The 14,475-nt window shown below is 44.7% G+C and overlaps 1 protein-coding gene across 1 annotated transcript in view; it reads right to left on the bottom strand.

Moving 5' to 3' along the window:
• Positions 1-14,475, bottom strand: part of LOC122940421 (oocyte zinc finger protein XlCOF7.1-like) — a gene marked incomplete at its 3' end in the record, with an annotated part of 48,073 nt that overhangs the window by 15,369 nt on the left and 18,229 nt on the right. Inside the window, exons 2-5 of the mRNA XM_044297095.1 lie at positions 1,285-1,434; positions 985-1,155; positions 779-902; positions 601-695 (exon numbers count right to left, since the gene is read on the bottom strand). Coding sequence (XP_044153030.1) covers positions 601-695; positions 779-902; positions 985-1,155; positions 1,285-1,362 — 468 coding nt within the window. The remainder of the gene's footprint in view (positions 1-600; positions 696-778; positions 903-984; positions 1,156-1,284; positions 1,435-14,475) is intronic.

Below are 14,475 nucleotides of genomic sequence, written 5' to 3'. Positions count from 1 at the left end.
GCGCTTGCTAAGTAACAGACCTACAGAATCTACCTCCTGATGGAGTGTGTGTGCGGGCAACGTTAGAAAACTGCTCTCGAGTTAGAATTATATGTGCTGATGAAAATAATCATACATAGCTTTTCCAATAATCAACTGCCAATATTATATTATACTCTATGCAAGTAAGAAGGGTGACTTGTATCTAGATGTGCTAGAACGAAATCTGCGATATGGCCTTGGTACTGCCACCCTAGACTACAAAACCCTTATAGATAAATGATGCATTTATCTCTTGATGTTTATGTTCAAGCTGACAATCCGAGCACAACTATGGTTGACCATTTGTATTGTTGTATGGTCCCGGCCAAGGACCTCTCAGAAAACTGCTGTGCCACTCTTGTGCAACCACAAAAGATCTGCAGCAGTTCACAGAAAACTGTGACAAGATCCAGGCAACATGTAATGTCTATGGTCAGCTGTAATCCTGCCATCTCCACCTTTCTCATTATACAAGGATAAAACATATAATACTGGTGGATAAAACAAGACTGAACACAAGATCTTCACAGCCTTCTACAGATCATAGGGAACATTTCATGAGACCTTATGTTTATCTACCTGATCATCCTGTGAGACATTGTGATATTCTTCTGAACCATCCTGTAGAAGAAGAGGACTGGGACAGCTCTCTGGTGTTGTTATCTCTTCTTTAACTGTAGGAAACACATCCAGTGACTGAATTCATCCCTTACATACAGATAATGAGGGGACGTGTGTGTTTAGTCATGTCTATTACCTGGTGATGTGAGAGGCCAGTGAGCGTCCATCATGATGTCCTTATACTGATATTTGTGTTCTTCTAAATACTCCCACTCCTCCATGGAGAAATAGACAGTGACATCCTGACACCTTATAGGAACCTGACAACACAATGATACAGTCATCACCCAGATCCCTTCATAGCGTTCCTGTATAATGTCCCAGCATTCCCAGCCGTGTCACCTCTCCAGTCAGCAGCTCAATCATCTTGTTGGTTAGTTCTAGGATCTTCTCTCTATTGATTTCCTCATGTATCAGGGGGTGAGGTGGAGGCTCCATGATTGGCCTCAGGGTTCTTACCCATCCTTCATCCTGCCAGCGCTCACTAGAGGTCTTCTGCACTACTGTGTAGTCCTGGTTATAGAGAGACACAGTAATAAATATCACTTAATACATCTCCAGAGTCCCTTACCTCTCCAGTCATGTCCATCTGTTAGTACCATAGATAAGATGATGTAATGTGACATTATCAGAATCTCTCACCTCTCCAGTAAGCCGGAAGAGGATCTCTAGTGTGAGATTTAGTATACTCTCCGCCATCTTGTCCCTGTCCCTGTCCATCCTTGCGAGGTCAATCAGGAGAAGAATTTTATATAGAAGATCTCCACTGAGAGGATCCTATATTGTAGGAACCTGAATGGAAAGAGGAGATGATGGAAAACCCTAAAACATCCCATGTAAAATACAATTATTGGAGAGAATAAGAGGAGAAATGGAGGAGGAGACAATAAAGTGTAGAAGTTGTGTACTCTCTTTTTATATGGATCGAAACATGTGTGAGGTCAAGGCAGTTTCATGGCATGTCACACCTTCACATGACCCTACAGCCAATAGAAGATGTCACCAGTGATGCCACAGCACGTGACCACCATAGACCATCCATAAACCTCAATGGTCAGGTGACATACATACCGCCATTAGAACTCCAACCAATACTGTCGGGGCAGCGATGTAAACAGACTGAAGGAGACCACAGGAGCCTCAGTGCTGGAGCAGTGGAGGATTCTACAGGTTCAATTGGGGTAATTGTAAAATGCTGCAGAATATGTTTGCGATACATAAAGATTATTTCTATCTAGACAAACATTGGGTTGGCAGATTTGGTTTTTGGAAGCTCCTCGCGACCCACAGATGTAGTTTAATAGATTTATTTTTAACAAGCAGCATGACGAAATACAGCTGTCATTAAAGGGTTTCTCTGGCATGTACTCAGGATAGGTCTTCAATATGTGCTCAATGTAGAGGTCCAACTCCCAACACCTCCGAACAATCAGCAGGTGGTGCTTATACAGATACATACATATACAGTAACACAAAAAAAAAAGTATGACATGCTAATATGAAAGTATTCAGATCCGGGTGCTGGTTTGAAAAATGTAGAATGTTTCCAATAAAGTTTGTATAATCGCTGTGCTTCTTTATTGGGTTTCTCTAATGTATTTTTTGAACATATTATTCCCTGTTTCAGCTGCACAGCTAGATGCATTTCACTAAGAAGCAGGGAACATATCACTTCTGTGAAATCTGCCATCACTATAATGCTGTGATGTCTATTTCCTTACTTCACACTATGTTTTTAGCTCCGAACCTCACAGAAAAGATAAGGAGGAGTAAATCACACTTATAGAAAGGCAGGGGCAGAGGCATTTCTAGGTTAAAACATTCGGGGCCTGGGCTCTAGATGTTTTGTCTCAGGTCCCAAATGTACTGCCTGCCAGATAGATACAACTGGACAGCAATACAATTGAATCTAATAAATTGGAAGAGCTGAAGGAAATGTGATGACATCCCAGTCCATGTGATTAGTGCTGAAGGGAGTGGTTGAGGACCTGCGATGATGTAACCATCATGTGACAAATGCAGGAGAAGATGACGCTCTGCAGTGAAGAGAAGTCCTGGGGGAAGCTGTGGTGAGGTCTGCTACATGAGGAGAGGCAAGTGAAGGGAAAAATTTGGTGTGAGAGCCAGAGTAATGAGTAAAAGAGGGGGATGTGGTTATTTTACTTGGACTGTTTGTTAGGGCTGAAGGGATGGATGTTATTTACATGGAACTGCATTTTGGAGAGGGGCGGAGTGATGTTATTTACATGGGACTGAATGTTGGAGGTGGCTGGGGCAGGGGGTGATGTTGTTTACATGAGATTGCATGTTGGAGGCGGCTGGGGTTGGGGGTGATGGTATTTACATGGGTCTGTATAGTGGAGGGGCTGAAGAATTATAATTTCTAAAGAACACTAAAGCAAGGAATATAACTACTGGGGGCACTGCAGGCGACATTATAACAGTAGGGGCAGTATAAATACTGGGGGCACTTCAGGGAGAGCGTTATAACAGTAGGGGGCAGTATAAATACTGAGGGCTCTGTGAGGGCATTATTAATACTGGAGGGCTCTTCTACTAATGGGGGCACTCTTGGAGAGCAGGACGAATGGGAAAAGGAGTGCAGCAAAGGTCAGGCAGGGTCACCTGTCGCCGAGACTGTGAATGACGAACAGTGTGTTGTCTTCTGGGTGCTCGGGTTCGGCATATGGTGGATCGGATGAAGAGATTGCTGGGTGGGGCTGGGGAAGACCCGGCAGTCATGGTACACATTGGCAACAATGACAAAGTCAGGGGGAGATGGAAGGTCCTTAAAAAATGATTTTAGGGAACTAGGAGAGAAGCTCAAGTCCAGGACCTCCAAGGTAGTGTTTTCAGAAATACTTCCAGTGCCACGAGCGTCACCAGAGAGACAACGGGAGCTTAGGGAGTAAGGCTACTTTCAGACTTGTGTATTGTGCGGATCAGTCTGCATTATCTTTAACATAGCCAAGACGGATCCATCTTGAACACCATTGAAAGTCAATGGAGGACGGATCCGTTTTCTATTGTGTCAGATTGGGTCAGTGAAAACGGATCCGTCCCCATTGACTTTCATTGTGTGCCAGGATCTGTTTGGCTCAGTTTCATCAGACAGACACCAAAAGCAGTGTTTTGGTGTCCGTGTCCAAAGAGGAATGGAGATTAAACTGATGCATTCTGAGCGGATCCTTTTCTATTCAGAATGCAAACTGACCACTTGTGAAAGAGACCCGAACGGATCTCACAAAACGTGAATGTGAAAGTAGACTTAAATAAGTGGCTCAGAAGCTGCTGCAGGAAAGAAGGGTTTGGGTTACTGGGCCGACTTCTCTGTCATTACAGACTCTACAGTAGGGACCGGCTGCACCTCAATGGGGAGGCTGCAACTGCCTGGGGAAAAAAATGGTTAGACGGCTGGAGGAGCTTTTAAACTAGGATCTGGGGGAGGGTGGGGGGGGGGGTCATACTAATAAGGGGGTAGATAATGTAGATATAGAGTGGGGATTTAGTGGGGGCTGAGGTTAGTGAGGAAATTAGGGAGAAGACTGGGCAGAACTATACACCGATGAAAAATAGAGCTGCTGGTAACAAGACCCTGTTACATACAAATATCAACCAAAGTAACCAAAAAATTCCAGGTATTCACTTTACAGGTAATAGTAATTTAAAATGTATTTTCACCAGTGCCAGAAGCCTAGCTAGCAAAATGGGGGAGTTGAAGGCTGTGGTACTAGAAGAACACATAGATGTAGTTGGTGTGGCTGAGACATGGTTGGACTCTTCACATGACTGGGCTGTTAATATTAGGGGTTTTACACTATTTTGGAAAGACCGGGTCAATAGAAAAGGTGGTGGTGTGTGCCTGTATGTGAGGAGTGATCTGAAGACAAGTGTGAAAGTGGCAATTGTGGGTCTAGATGGTGAGGATGTGGAAACCTTATGGGTGGAAGTTCAAAAGGAATATAAACACTGACAAAATAATACTTGGTGTAATCTATAGACCCCCTAAAGGATATAATAATCAACTGCAAAACCAAATAGAGCGGCTGCACAGGCTGGTACAGTGGTCAGAATGGGAGATTTTAACTTCCCAGACATTGACTGGGGTCATGGTTCTGCCTCAACCGCAAAGGGGAGAAGATTCCTCAAAGTGCTGCAGGACCACTTTATGCGCCAGTTCGTAGAAGCTCCCACTAGGGGCGATGCTCTGTTGGATCTGGTAATTTCTAATGATGAAGAGCTTGTTGGAAATGTTACTGTTCGAGAAACACTGGGTAATAGTGACCACAATATAATTATATTCCCCCTACACCAGGGGTGCACAACCTGCGGCCCCCGCCCTGCTGGGCAGAAACACAGCTGATCCTGCAATCAGCTGTGCATCTGCACAGAGCGCCGCACAGCAGATGGATCACAGGTTTTGCTCCTGCACTGTAGCAGGAGCAGAAAGGGTCCCCGTCTATTAGTGAGAGCGGGGAAGCCGAGGAGAAGACAGAAGCGCTTTATTAGCGCTTCTGCCTTCTCCTCTATGAGCACTCTGCAGTGTGGACCCAGCGATCATGTGATCGCTGGGTGTCTCGGGAACAGAGGAGCGCTGCCCTGGTACAAAGCCTCCGCAGCAGGCTGGTTTCCCTAAAACTGGGGCTCCTTTGGATGCTCCAGTTACAGTGGTAATAGTACAAAAAAAGTCACTTATTGTCTCACAAAGGTCTTTCAGTGACCTCTTGGGGACAAATTATGTGGTAAAAATATATATAAAAAAAAAGTAAAAAAATGATTCAAGAAAATGTGAAAACTAAATAAATTAAAAAATGTTATAAAAAGGAAAAAGAGTGTTCACTGTCCCACCACAGTCTTTTTATGAAAAAGTGCAAAATTTAAAAAAGTGACAGTGTGCCCCAAAGTCTTTTTATGACCTCTTGGGGGACATATTATGTACCAGAAATATATTAAAGGGAACCTGTCACCGGGATTTTGGGTATAGAGCTGAGGACATGGGTTGCTAGATGGCTGCTAGCACATCCACAATACCCAGTCCCCATAGCTCTGTGTGCTTTTATTGTGTAAAAAAACTATTTGATACATATGCAAGTTAACCTGAGAGGAGTCCTGTCCCTGACTCATCTCATGTACAGGACTCATCTCAGGTTAATTTGCATATGTATCAAATCAGTTTTTTTACACAATAAAATCACACAGAGCTATGGGGACTGGGTATTGTGGATGTGCTAGCGGCCATCTAGCAACCCATGTCCTCAGCTCTATGCACAGAATCCCGGTGACAGGTTCCCTTTAAGTAAAAAAAAAAAAAGATACATAAAAGAAAAAACACCCACACCAATCAAAACCGTCACTATTACCGCCCCATTCACGTGAAACTTTTCATATTATATAGCAAAACAGGCCTACACAAAATAGAGAACTATTTATAATAATTTGTTTTGGTGTCAGTTTGCATATTTAAAGAATAAGGAGCTATAGTTTGAAAGAAAATATACTTTTTAAAAACGTTTTGTACAGTTTCCCCCAAATAAAAATTGTTTCAAAAATTCTTTTGGTAGTCCAACAAATAAGATAGTTACAACCATTTGAACCACCGCACGCGCTAAATCACAAAAAAGTGTTTGGTCCTTAAGGCCTTTTCGGGCCTGGTTATTCAAGTGTTAACCAATAGGCACCTTCCCCACTAGCAAGGTAATGTGCTTACTGGTTACTGCAGGGCGCCTATAACTGGATTGGCAGGAGATGGTAATAACCAGTGAGCTCCGTCCTCTGCAGTGAAGGAAAATGCTGATTTATAAATAAGAGGCAGGATGGAAGGAAATGTCGCCACTTTTCTGGTAAAAAATTTTTTTTAACAAGTTCCTGCAGCATGGCCTCTGAAATTGAAAATTCATAATTACCTGCTCCACTCCACTCTGGTCCTCTGCACTGCCCCCGCTGCCTCCATCTTACAGTTCCTGCTCTGTTTACACTTGTCAGTGCATGGCCATGGTCACTTGCACGGCTCCAGTCATTGACTGGCTTCAGCAGTGACACGCTGCTTGTGGCCACATCACCGCCTAAGCCAGTCATTGTCTGGAGTGGTGTATGACCATATCCATGCACTGCCAGGTGTAAACAGCGGAGGCAATTCGAAGAACCAGAGAGGCGGGGAGCAAGTATAACTCTTCGGTTTCAGGGGTTATGCTGCAGCACGATATTTGGGACAATTACTGGGAACAAGTGTTCCTTGGAGCGCTCATATCTTATATCTGGCCAGTATAATCGTGCAGCTGATCAGTCGATGAACAAGGAATTGCATATTTGTCAGCTGATTTGCATATTTTATCAGGATGAAAGATGTCCGATTATCTGCAGCACGACTGTGGCAGCGATCACTCCTCCCCTGTCACTTTGCACTGGCTTGTGTCATAGGCAGATGAGCCGATCAACATTTTTTAATTTACGGCCCCTTGAAATAAAGCGATGTGACAATGCAGCCCCCAGACCAAAAAAGGTTGTGCACCCCTGCCCTACACTATAAGACGTATGGAGTATGATATTTGTTTTTAAATAATATGCGCATTAAGAATTTTATTTTATTGGAAGATTTTAGTTTTTTTATTGGTGCCAACAGTGTTGATTGAGCTGTACATTTATTGGAAGATTTTTTTTATTGGTGCCAACAGTGTTGATTGAGCTGTACATTTTTTTATTGAAGTCAATGAAAAGTTTCTTATGGGCCCTTTGTGTGTTCATGTCTGTATTGTCAGATCTGTTTGTTTCAATGTTTGAAGTTACGTGTTACATGTTAAGTGTTGTGCTTCACATCAGAGCTCTGTTCTTATGGACAGCTGGCACACTACTGAAGGACAAAAGGAGGACCACAGCGTCCGACTGTAAGGGGTGGACTTAGATGACTCAGTCTATTAATTCCAGTCTATTTTCCAGTCTATGAATTCCGCGATAGGAAAAGTTGGATACTTCTGTAAGCCAAAATGCAGAGTAACATCAAGCAGCATTGGGTGGTTCAGTGGTGCCAACCATAGATAGTGTCAAACGCCTCATTGAAGTGAGGAAAAAGTACGTCTGCCACCCTATGATGGGCCTGCAGAGTCTGTGGGACCCAGATCCCAGAAGAGAGAGTGTTGTGCTGTGTTTGGTACTCCTCGTCCACACCACACGAGAGGATTGTATTCTATGTTGACCATGCCTGGGTCACTGTCCGTCCCCACAGACACCCATGTTTTTTGTCATAAGGAGAACACAAAGACAGGTAAGGGGGGGGGGGGGGGGGGAGTTAGATCAAGATTAGGAAACAGGAAATCCAGTATCGGCTCTACTTTTAAACATTTTTAGCAGATTCAGTCTGGCCCAATGATATCCCTCACTCTGGGTGATAAAGAAGTAGTCCCGTTTTTGATTGATACTGGAGCAGCCAAGACAGTTGTGCACAGCAAACATGGCCTCCCCTGATTTACTCTCCAAGGACACCAGTCTTTGGGTAGAAGTGGATGGGAAAGTAGTACGCTCCCTTTTCAACAGAAACCATGCATATTAGATTTGCCCGTTTGCTGGTCAGTGGTAACACCCCTTGTTGCCTCCTGGGTGCAGATTTGCTTGCAAAAGTACATGCTGGTATCTCTTATTAGGAGGACGGCACTGTGTAGCTTACAGGTGCCCTCAACGACCAGGAACTTTGTTTGTTGGCCATTAGTGATAAAATTCCCTGGTCCATGTTTATATCAGTACTCCCAAAAGCTGAGAAAAGCAAAACCACTCACCATTGGATGGTACAAGACCTACATGCCGTTAATGAAGCCACAGTTTCTAACACCCACATCGTGCCCAATACACACACACACCTTGTCGGCTCAGGTTTCCATTACCCCTACTCACTCCACTGTGATTGATTTGTCCTTTAGTCCCTACCGCCTCACAGATGAGGTGGTAGATGCTTTTTATGCCTAGAGCTGGCAATTTTGTGTTCCCCCACACTGGGCTATCAGATTATTACATTTAGATTGTATTGTTATGGAGTGAGTGGCCATGACTCAGATGTCCTCACCCAACTGCATGGCCAGCAATAACGCCCCGTAGCATATTATTCAGTCAGACTTGATCCCATGGCCAGAGGTGCCCCTTTCTGCATCAGAGCTGTAGTAGTTGTACTAGCTATGCTTGATTAAAGCTCTGAGATAGTTCTGAACCACAAAGTGATGGTGATATTACATCTATCCTCATGAACGTACAATCCAAATAATTGTTTTGTTGCCCGTTATTTGAGAATGCAGTGTTCCATTTTGTTGCCTGACAATGTTGCTCTCCAAAAGGTGTAATAGGTTGCTTTTGGGATTCCAGGTGTTCTTTTGGGATAGCCCATGACTATGGGCCCATATGGAAAGCCAGAGACTCCTTGATCGCTTCAGTTAAACCCATCGAAAATGGGGAAGCAGTGAGGTCTCTGATGGAAGCCCTCTTGTCACTGACATGAGGGGTGATGATAGCAACGAAAGGAAAGGCCACTGTAAACCGATGCAGATGAGGCAAAAGGGGAAAGCCACGGCAGATCAGGTGGCAAAAATGGCTGCCAAATTACCTAAGCAGACCCCTGTCTTAAGTGGCCACAGTTCAGGTCCCTGAAATAACTCCTCCTGTCTCCCGAAAGTTCTTAAGACCTTACAGAACCAGATAGGGAAGGAGGAAAGGGACTGGTGGATGGAAAAGGGGGGACCACAAATAAGATGGGAAACTTTGCCTTCCCAGGTCCCTCTACTCCACGATGGCACAGGCAACCCATGGAGTGATGCACCAGACAAAAACTGCTATGTGTGATTTAGTACGTAGCATATGGTATGCCCCAGGGTTCAGCACTGTAACAGTCAGACATACTCAAGGATAAATGATTTGTGCCCAGAACAACGTGGGCAAGGTGGTTAAGGTACCCAAGAAACACGTCTTGCTTTTTGTATCTGTTTCAACGTTTGCAGACTACCTTCAACTACCCAAGGTGGGCATGTATGAGTATGTATTGATATGTGATGACTTGTTTTCAGGATGGCCAAAACCGTACCAAAAGAAGTAAAGAAGATTATGGCCGAAGTTGTGTGCAGGTATAGGGTACCTTAGATAATTGAAAATGACACAGGTGTTCACTTCACAGGTGAAGTGATGCAGGAGATGATGAAGGTTTTGGGTGTAGGACAGGCCTTACATGCTTCGTACCATCCACAAAGCAGCAGTAGAGTAGGAAAAAGGAACTGAACGGGACGCTAAGTTAAATGGACACTGACAGGCCCAATAAGCATATTTAGCTGTATATATGACTGCACAGGTCTTCTAATGTGTAATAAAAACATATAAGTAGCCCCCCTGTCCACCTTATAAATACAGTAAACTGATGTTTTATAACCTGATAGAATTGTCTTCTTTCTGCCCAAGGGGCGGAGTCAGGGCTCAAGAGGCAGCTGCCTTGGGCCCCCCAGGAGCAACTGGGTCCGGGCACGGCCCTGAGCCTGGAAAAAGGAGACGCCGGCAGGCTCCTCCCAGTTGAGCCGAAAATCTGAAGATACCGGAGCCTATACAGGGAGAAGTAAGCGTACTGTCTAGGGAACGGCCGCTCCGCTTTTGCACCCTGCTCCCTCTTCTGCTGTGCTGGTGGCTCTGCGACCACTGCCTCTTCCTCCGAACTACATAGGTCACTCGCATGACCTTGATTCCATGTGGGGTCGAGGACCTCATCGTCCTCCACATCATCTTCCGCCCAGTCTTCACACCTGCCCTCCTTGTCGGTGCTGCACACTTTTGAAAGCCCCAGCAGTTGGCACCTGTGTTTCGTCATCATCCGTGCTGCGATGGTCCTCCCATGTACTCATCTTGAAACATAAGTGGTTGGGCATCGGTGCACTTAATCTCTTCCACTTCTGGGGCAGGGCTATGTGGATGGCCCTGGGAAACCCTGCTAACAGAGTCATCAAAAAGCAGAAGAGACTGATGCATGACTTGGGACTCAGACTGCTTGGCTGATTTGCAAGGGGGTGAGGTGAAAAACTGATGGACATCGGCTGCAGGTGCCAACTCTGATCTTTCAGCAGGAGACAGAGTGGGAGACAATGTGAAGGAACTGGAGGCACTGTCAGCGACCCAATCTACTATCGCCTGTACTCGTTCAGGCCTCACCATTCGTAGAGCCGCATTAGGCCCGGCCAAATACCGCCATAGGCTGGCGCAGCCTATTGCATTAGGGTGTGCACCCTAAAGCACAAACACACACCCCGCGGGCATGTATGTATGTATATACAGGTCCTTCTAAAAAGAATTGCATATTGTGATAAAGTTAATTATTTTCTGTAATGTACTGATAAACATTAGACTTTCATATATTTTAGATTCATTACACACCAACTGAAGTAGTTCAAGCCTTTTATTGTTTTAATATTGATGATTTTGGCATACAGCTCATGAAAAGCCAAAATTCCTATCACAAAAAATTAGCATATCATGAAAAGGTTCTCTAAACGAGCTATTAACCTAATCATCTGAATCAACTAATTAACTCTAAACACCTGCAAAAGATTCCTGAGGCTTTTAAAAACTCCCAGTCTGGTTCATTACTCCAAACCGCAATCATGGGTAAGACTGCCGACCTGACTGCTGTCCAGAAGGCCATCATTGACACCCTCAAGCAAGAGGGTAAGACACAGAAAGAAATTTCTGAACGAATAGGCTGTTCCCAGAGCGCTGTATCAAGGCACCTCAGTGGGAAGTCTGTGGGAAGGAAAAAGTGTGGCAGAAAACGCTGCACAACGAGAAGAGGTGACCGGACCCTGAGGAAGATTGTGGAGAAGGACCGATTCCAGACCTGGGGGGACCTGCGGAAGCAGTGGACTGAGTCTGGAGTAGAAACATCCAGAGCCACCGTGTACAGGCGTGTGCAGGAAATGGGCTACAGGTGCCGCATTCCCCAGGTCAAGCCACTTTTGAACCAGAAACAGCGGCAGAAGCGCCTGACCTGGGCTACAGAGAAGCAGCACTGGACTGTTGCTCAGTGGTCCAAAGTACTTTTTTCGGATGAAAGCAAATTTTGCATGTCATTCGGAAATCAAGGTGCCAGAGTCTGGAGGAAGACTGGGGAGAGGGAAATGCCAAAATGCCTGAAGTCCAGTGTCAAGTACCCACAGTCAGTGATGGTCTGGGGTGCCATGTCAGCTGCTGGTGTTGGTCCACTGTGTTTTATCAAGGGCAGGGTCAATGCAGCTTGCTATCAGGAGATTTTGGAGCACTTCATGCTTCCATCTGCTGAAAAGCTTTATGGAGATGAAGATTTCATTTTTCAGCACGACCTGGCACCTGCTCACAGTGCCAAAACCACTGGTAAATGGTTTACTGACCATGGTATTACTGGGCTCAATTGGCCTGCCAACTCTCCTGACCTGAACCCCATAGAGAATCTGTGGGATATTGGGAAGAGAAAGTTGAGAGACGCAAGACCCAACACTCTGGATGAGCTTAAGGCCGCTATCGAAGCATCCTGGGCCTCCATAACACCTCAGCAGTGCCACAGGCTGATTGCCTCCATGCCACGCCGCATTGAAGCAGTCATTTCTGCAAAAGGATTCCCGACCAAGTATTGAGGGCATAACTGAACATAATTATTTGAAGGTTGACTTTTTTTGTATTAAAAACACTTTTCTTTTATTGGTCGGATGAAATATGCTAATTTTTTAGATAGGAATTTGGGGTTTTCATGAGCTGTATGCCAAAATCATCAATATTAAAACAATAAAAGGCTTGAACTACTTCAGTTGTGTGTAATGAATCTAAAATATATGAAAGTCTAATGTTTATCAGTACATTACAGAAAATAATGAACTTTATCACAATATGCTAATTTTTTTAGAAGGACCTGTATATATATATATATATATATATATATATATATATAAAAATATATATTATATCCACAGATCCTCCATAACAGTGTGTCAATTTTTATTGTACTAACCTAATACTTAAGACAAGCTTTGAAGAGTTTTCCTTTCTTCCTCAGTACGCTTGAGTATTCAGAAACAATCTATTCCTAAGGGTGAGTTCACATTTGCATTATGCCATTCCGTTATAGGTTCAGTTTCAAATGGAATATAACGGAATGGCCAGATGGAATGCAAAACGGAAACCTTTAAGAGGATTCCGTTTTGCTCTGTCCTAATAGAAGTTTATGAGAAAGCATAACAGATCCGTCTGGGTCCCTGTCAACAGGACTTTGTTTTCCGTCTTGCATAATGGGAACCAGATGGATCAGTTTTGATTCCCATAGACTTTTATGAGGACGGAGAGCAAACGGAAAGCCTCTTGCAGAGTCTGCACTGTAGGAGAGAGAGATAGTAGTGGCTGTGAAGGGAAAAGTTCCAGAGCACACAATGACAGCCCCAGAGCCTTTCTGCTGCCTGACCAACCGTATGCTTCCACAGCGCCAGCCTGCAGGACATCAGAGAGGTCTGGGGTCCACATTATAGCACCACTACATTTACTTATTATCAAAAAGCATCGTATATAACTAAAAAAAAAAAACTGGTAGCTTTGCCAGAAACCAGGTAGCCGGAACCAGGTAGCTTTGCCAGAAAGAAATGCAAACGCTGTGAGGGGGCACGTGTGAGCATTACTACTGTGAAGAGGACACATATCTGGCATAACTACTGTGAGAGGGCACATATCTAGGCATAACTACTGTAAGCGGGCACATATTAGGGTATAACTACTGTGAGGAGGCACATATCTGGGCATAACTACTGTGAGGGGGCACATATCAGGGCATAACTACTGTGAGGAGGGCACATATCAGGGCATAACTATTGTGAGGGGGCACATATCTGGGCATAACTACTGTGAGGGGGCACTAGTGAGCATTACTACTGTGAAGAGGGCACATATCTGGCATAACTACTGTCAGGGGGCACATATCTGGGCATAACTACTGTGAGGGGGCATTTGTGAGCATTACGTCTGTGAAGAGGGCACATATCTTGGCATTATTACTGTGAGGGGGCATATATCTGGTTATAACTACTGTGAGGGGGCACATATCTGGGCATAACTACTGTGAGGGGGCACATATCAGGGCATAACTACTGTGAAGTGGGCACATATCAGGGCATAACTTCTGTGAAGAGGACACATATCAGGGCATAACTACTGTGAAGAGGACACATATCTGGGCATAACTACTGTGAGGGGGCACATATCTGGGCATAACTACTGTGAGGGGCACATATCTGGGCATAACTACTGTGAGGGGGCACATATCTGGGCATAACTACTGTGAGGGGGCACATATCTGGGCATAACTACTGTGAGGGGGCACATATCAGGCATAACTACTGTGAGGGGGCACATATCAGGCATAACTACTGTGAAGAGGGCACATATCAGGGCATAACTACTGTGAAGAGGGCACATATCAGGGCATAACTACTGTGAGGGGGCACTAGTGAGCATTACTACTGTGAAGAGGGCACATATCTAGCATAACTACTGTGAGGGGACACATATCTGGGCATAACTACTGTGAGGGGGCACATATCTAGGCATAACTACTGTAAGGGGGCACATATCTGGGCATAACTACTGTGAGGGACCATGTGTGAGCATTACGTCTGTGAAGAGGGCACATATTTTGGCATTATTATTGTGAGGGGGCACATATCTGGGCATAACTACTGTGAGGGGGCATGTGTGAGCATTACTACTGTGAAGAGGGCACATATCTTGGCATTATTACTGTGAGGGGGCATGTGATGTATACATGTGTGTAATGTATGTAGTGCAGTATGTGATGATCACACACTGCACTAC

This window comes from Bufo gargarizans, chromosome 6, assembly GCF_014858855.1.
Source record: "Bufo gargarizans isolate SCDJY-AF-19 chromosome 6, ASM1485885v1, whole genome shotgun sequence".
Lineage (NCBI taxonomy): Eukaryota > Metazoa > Chordata > Amphibia > Anura > Bufonidae > Bufo > Bufo gargarizans.
This window is presented reverse-complemented; position numbering and strand designations above follow the sequence as displayed.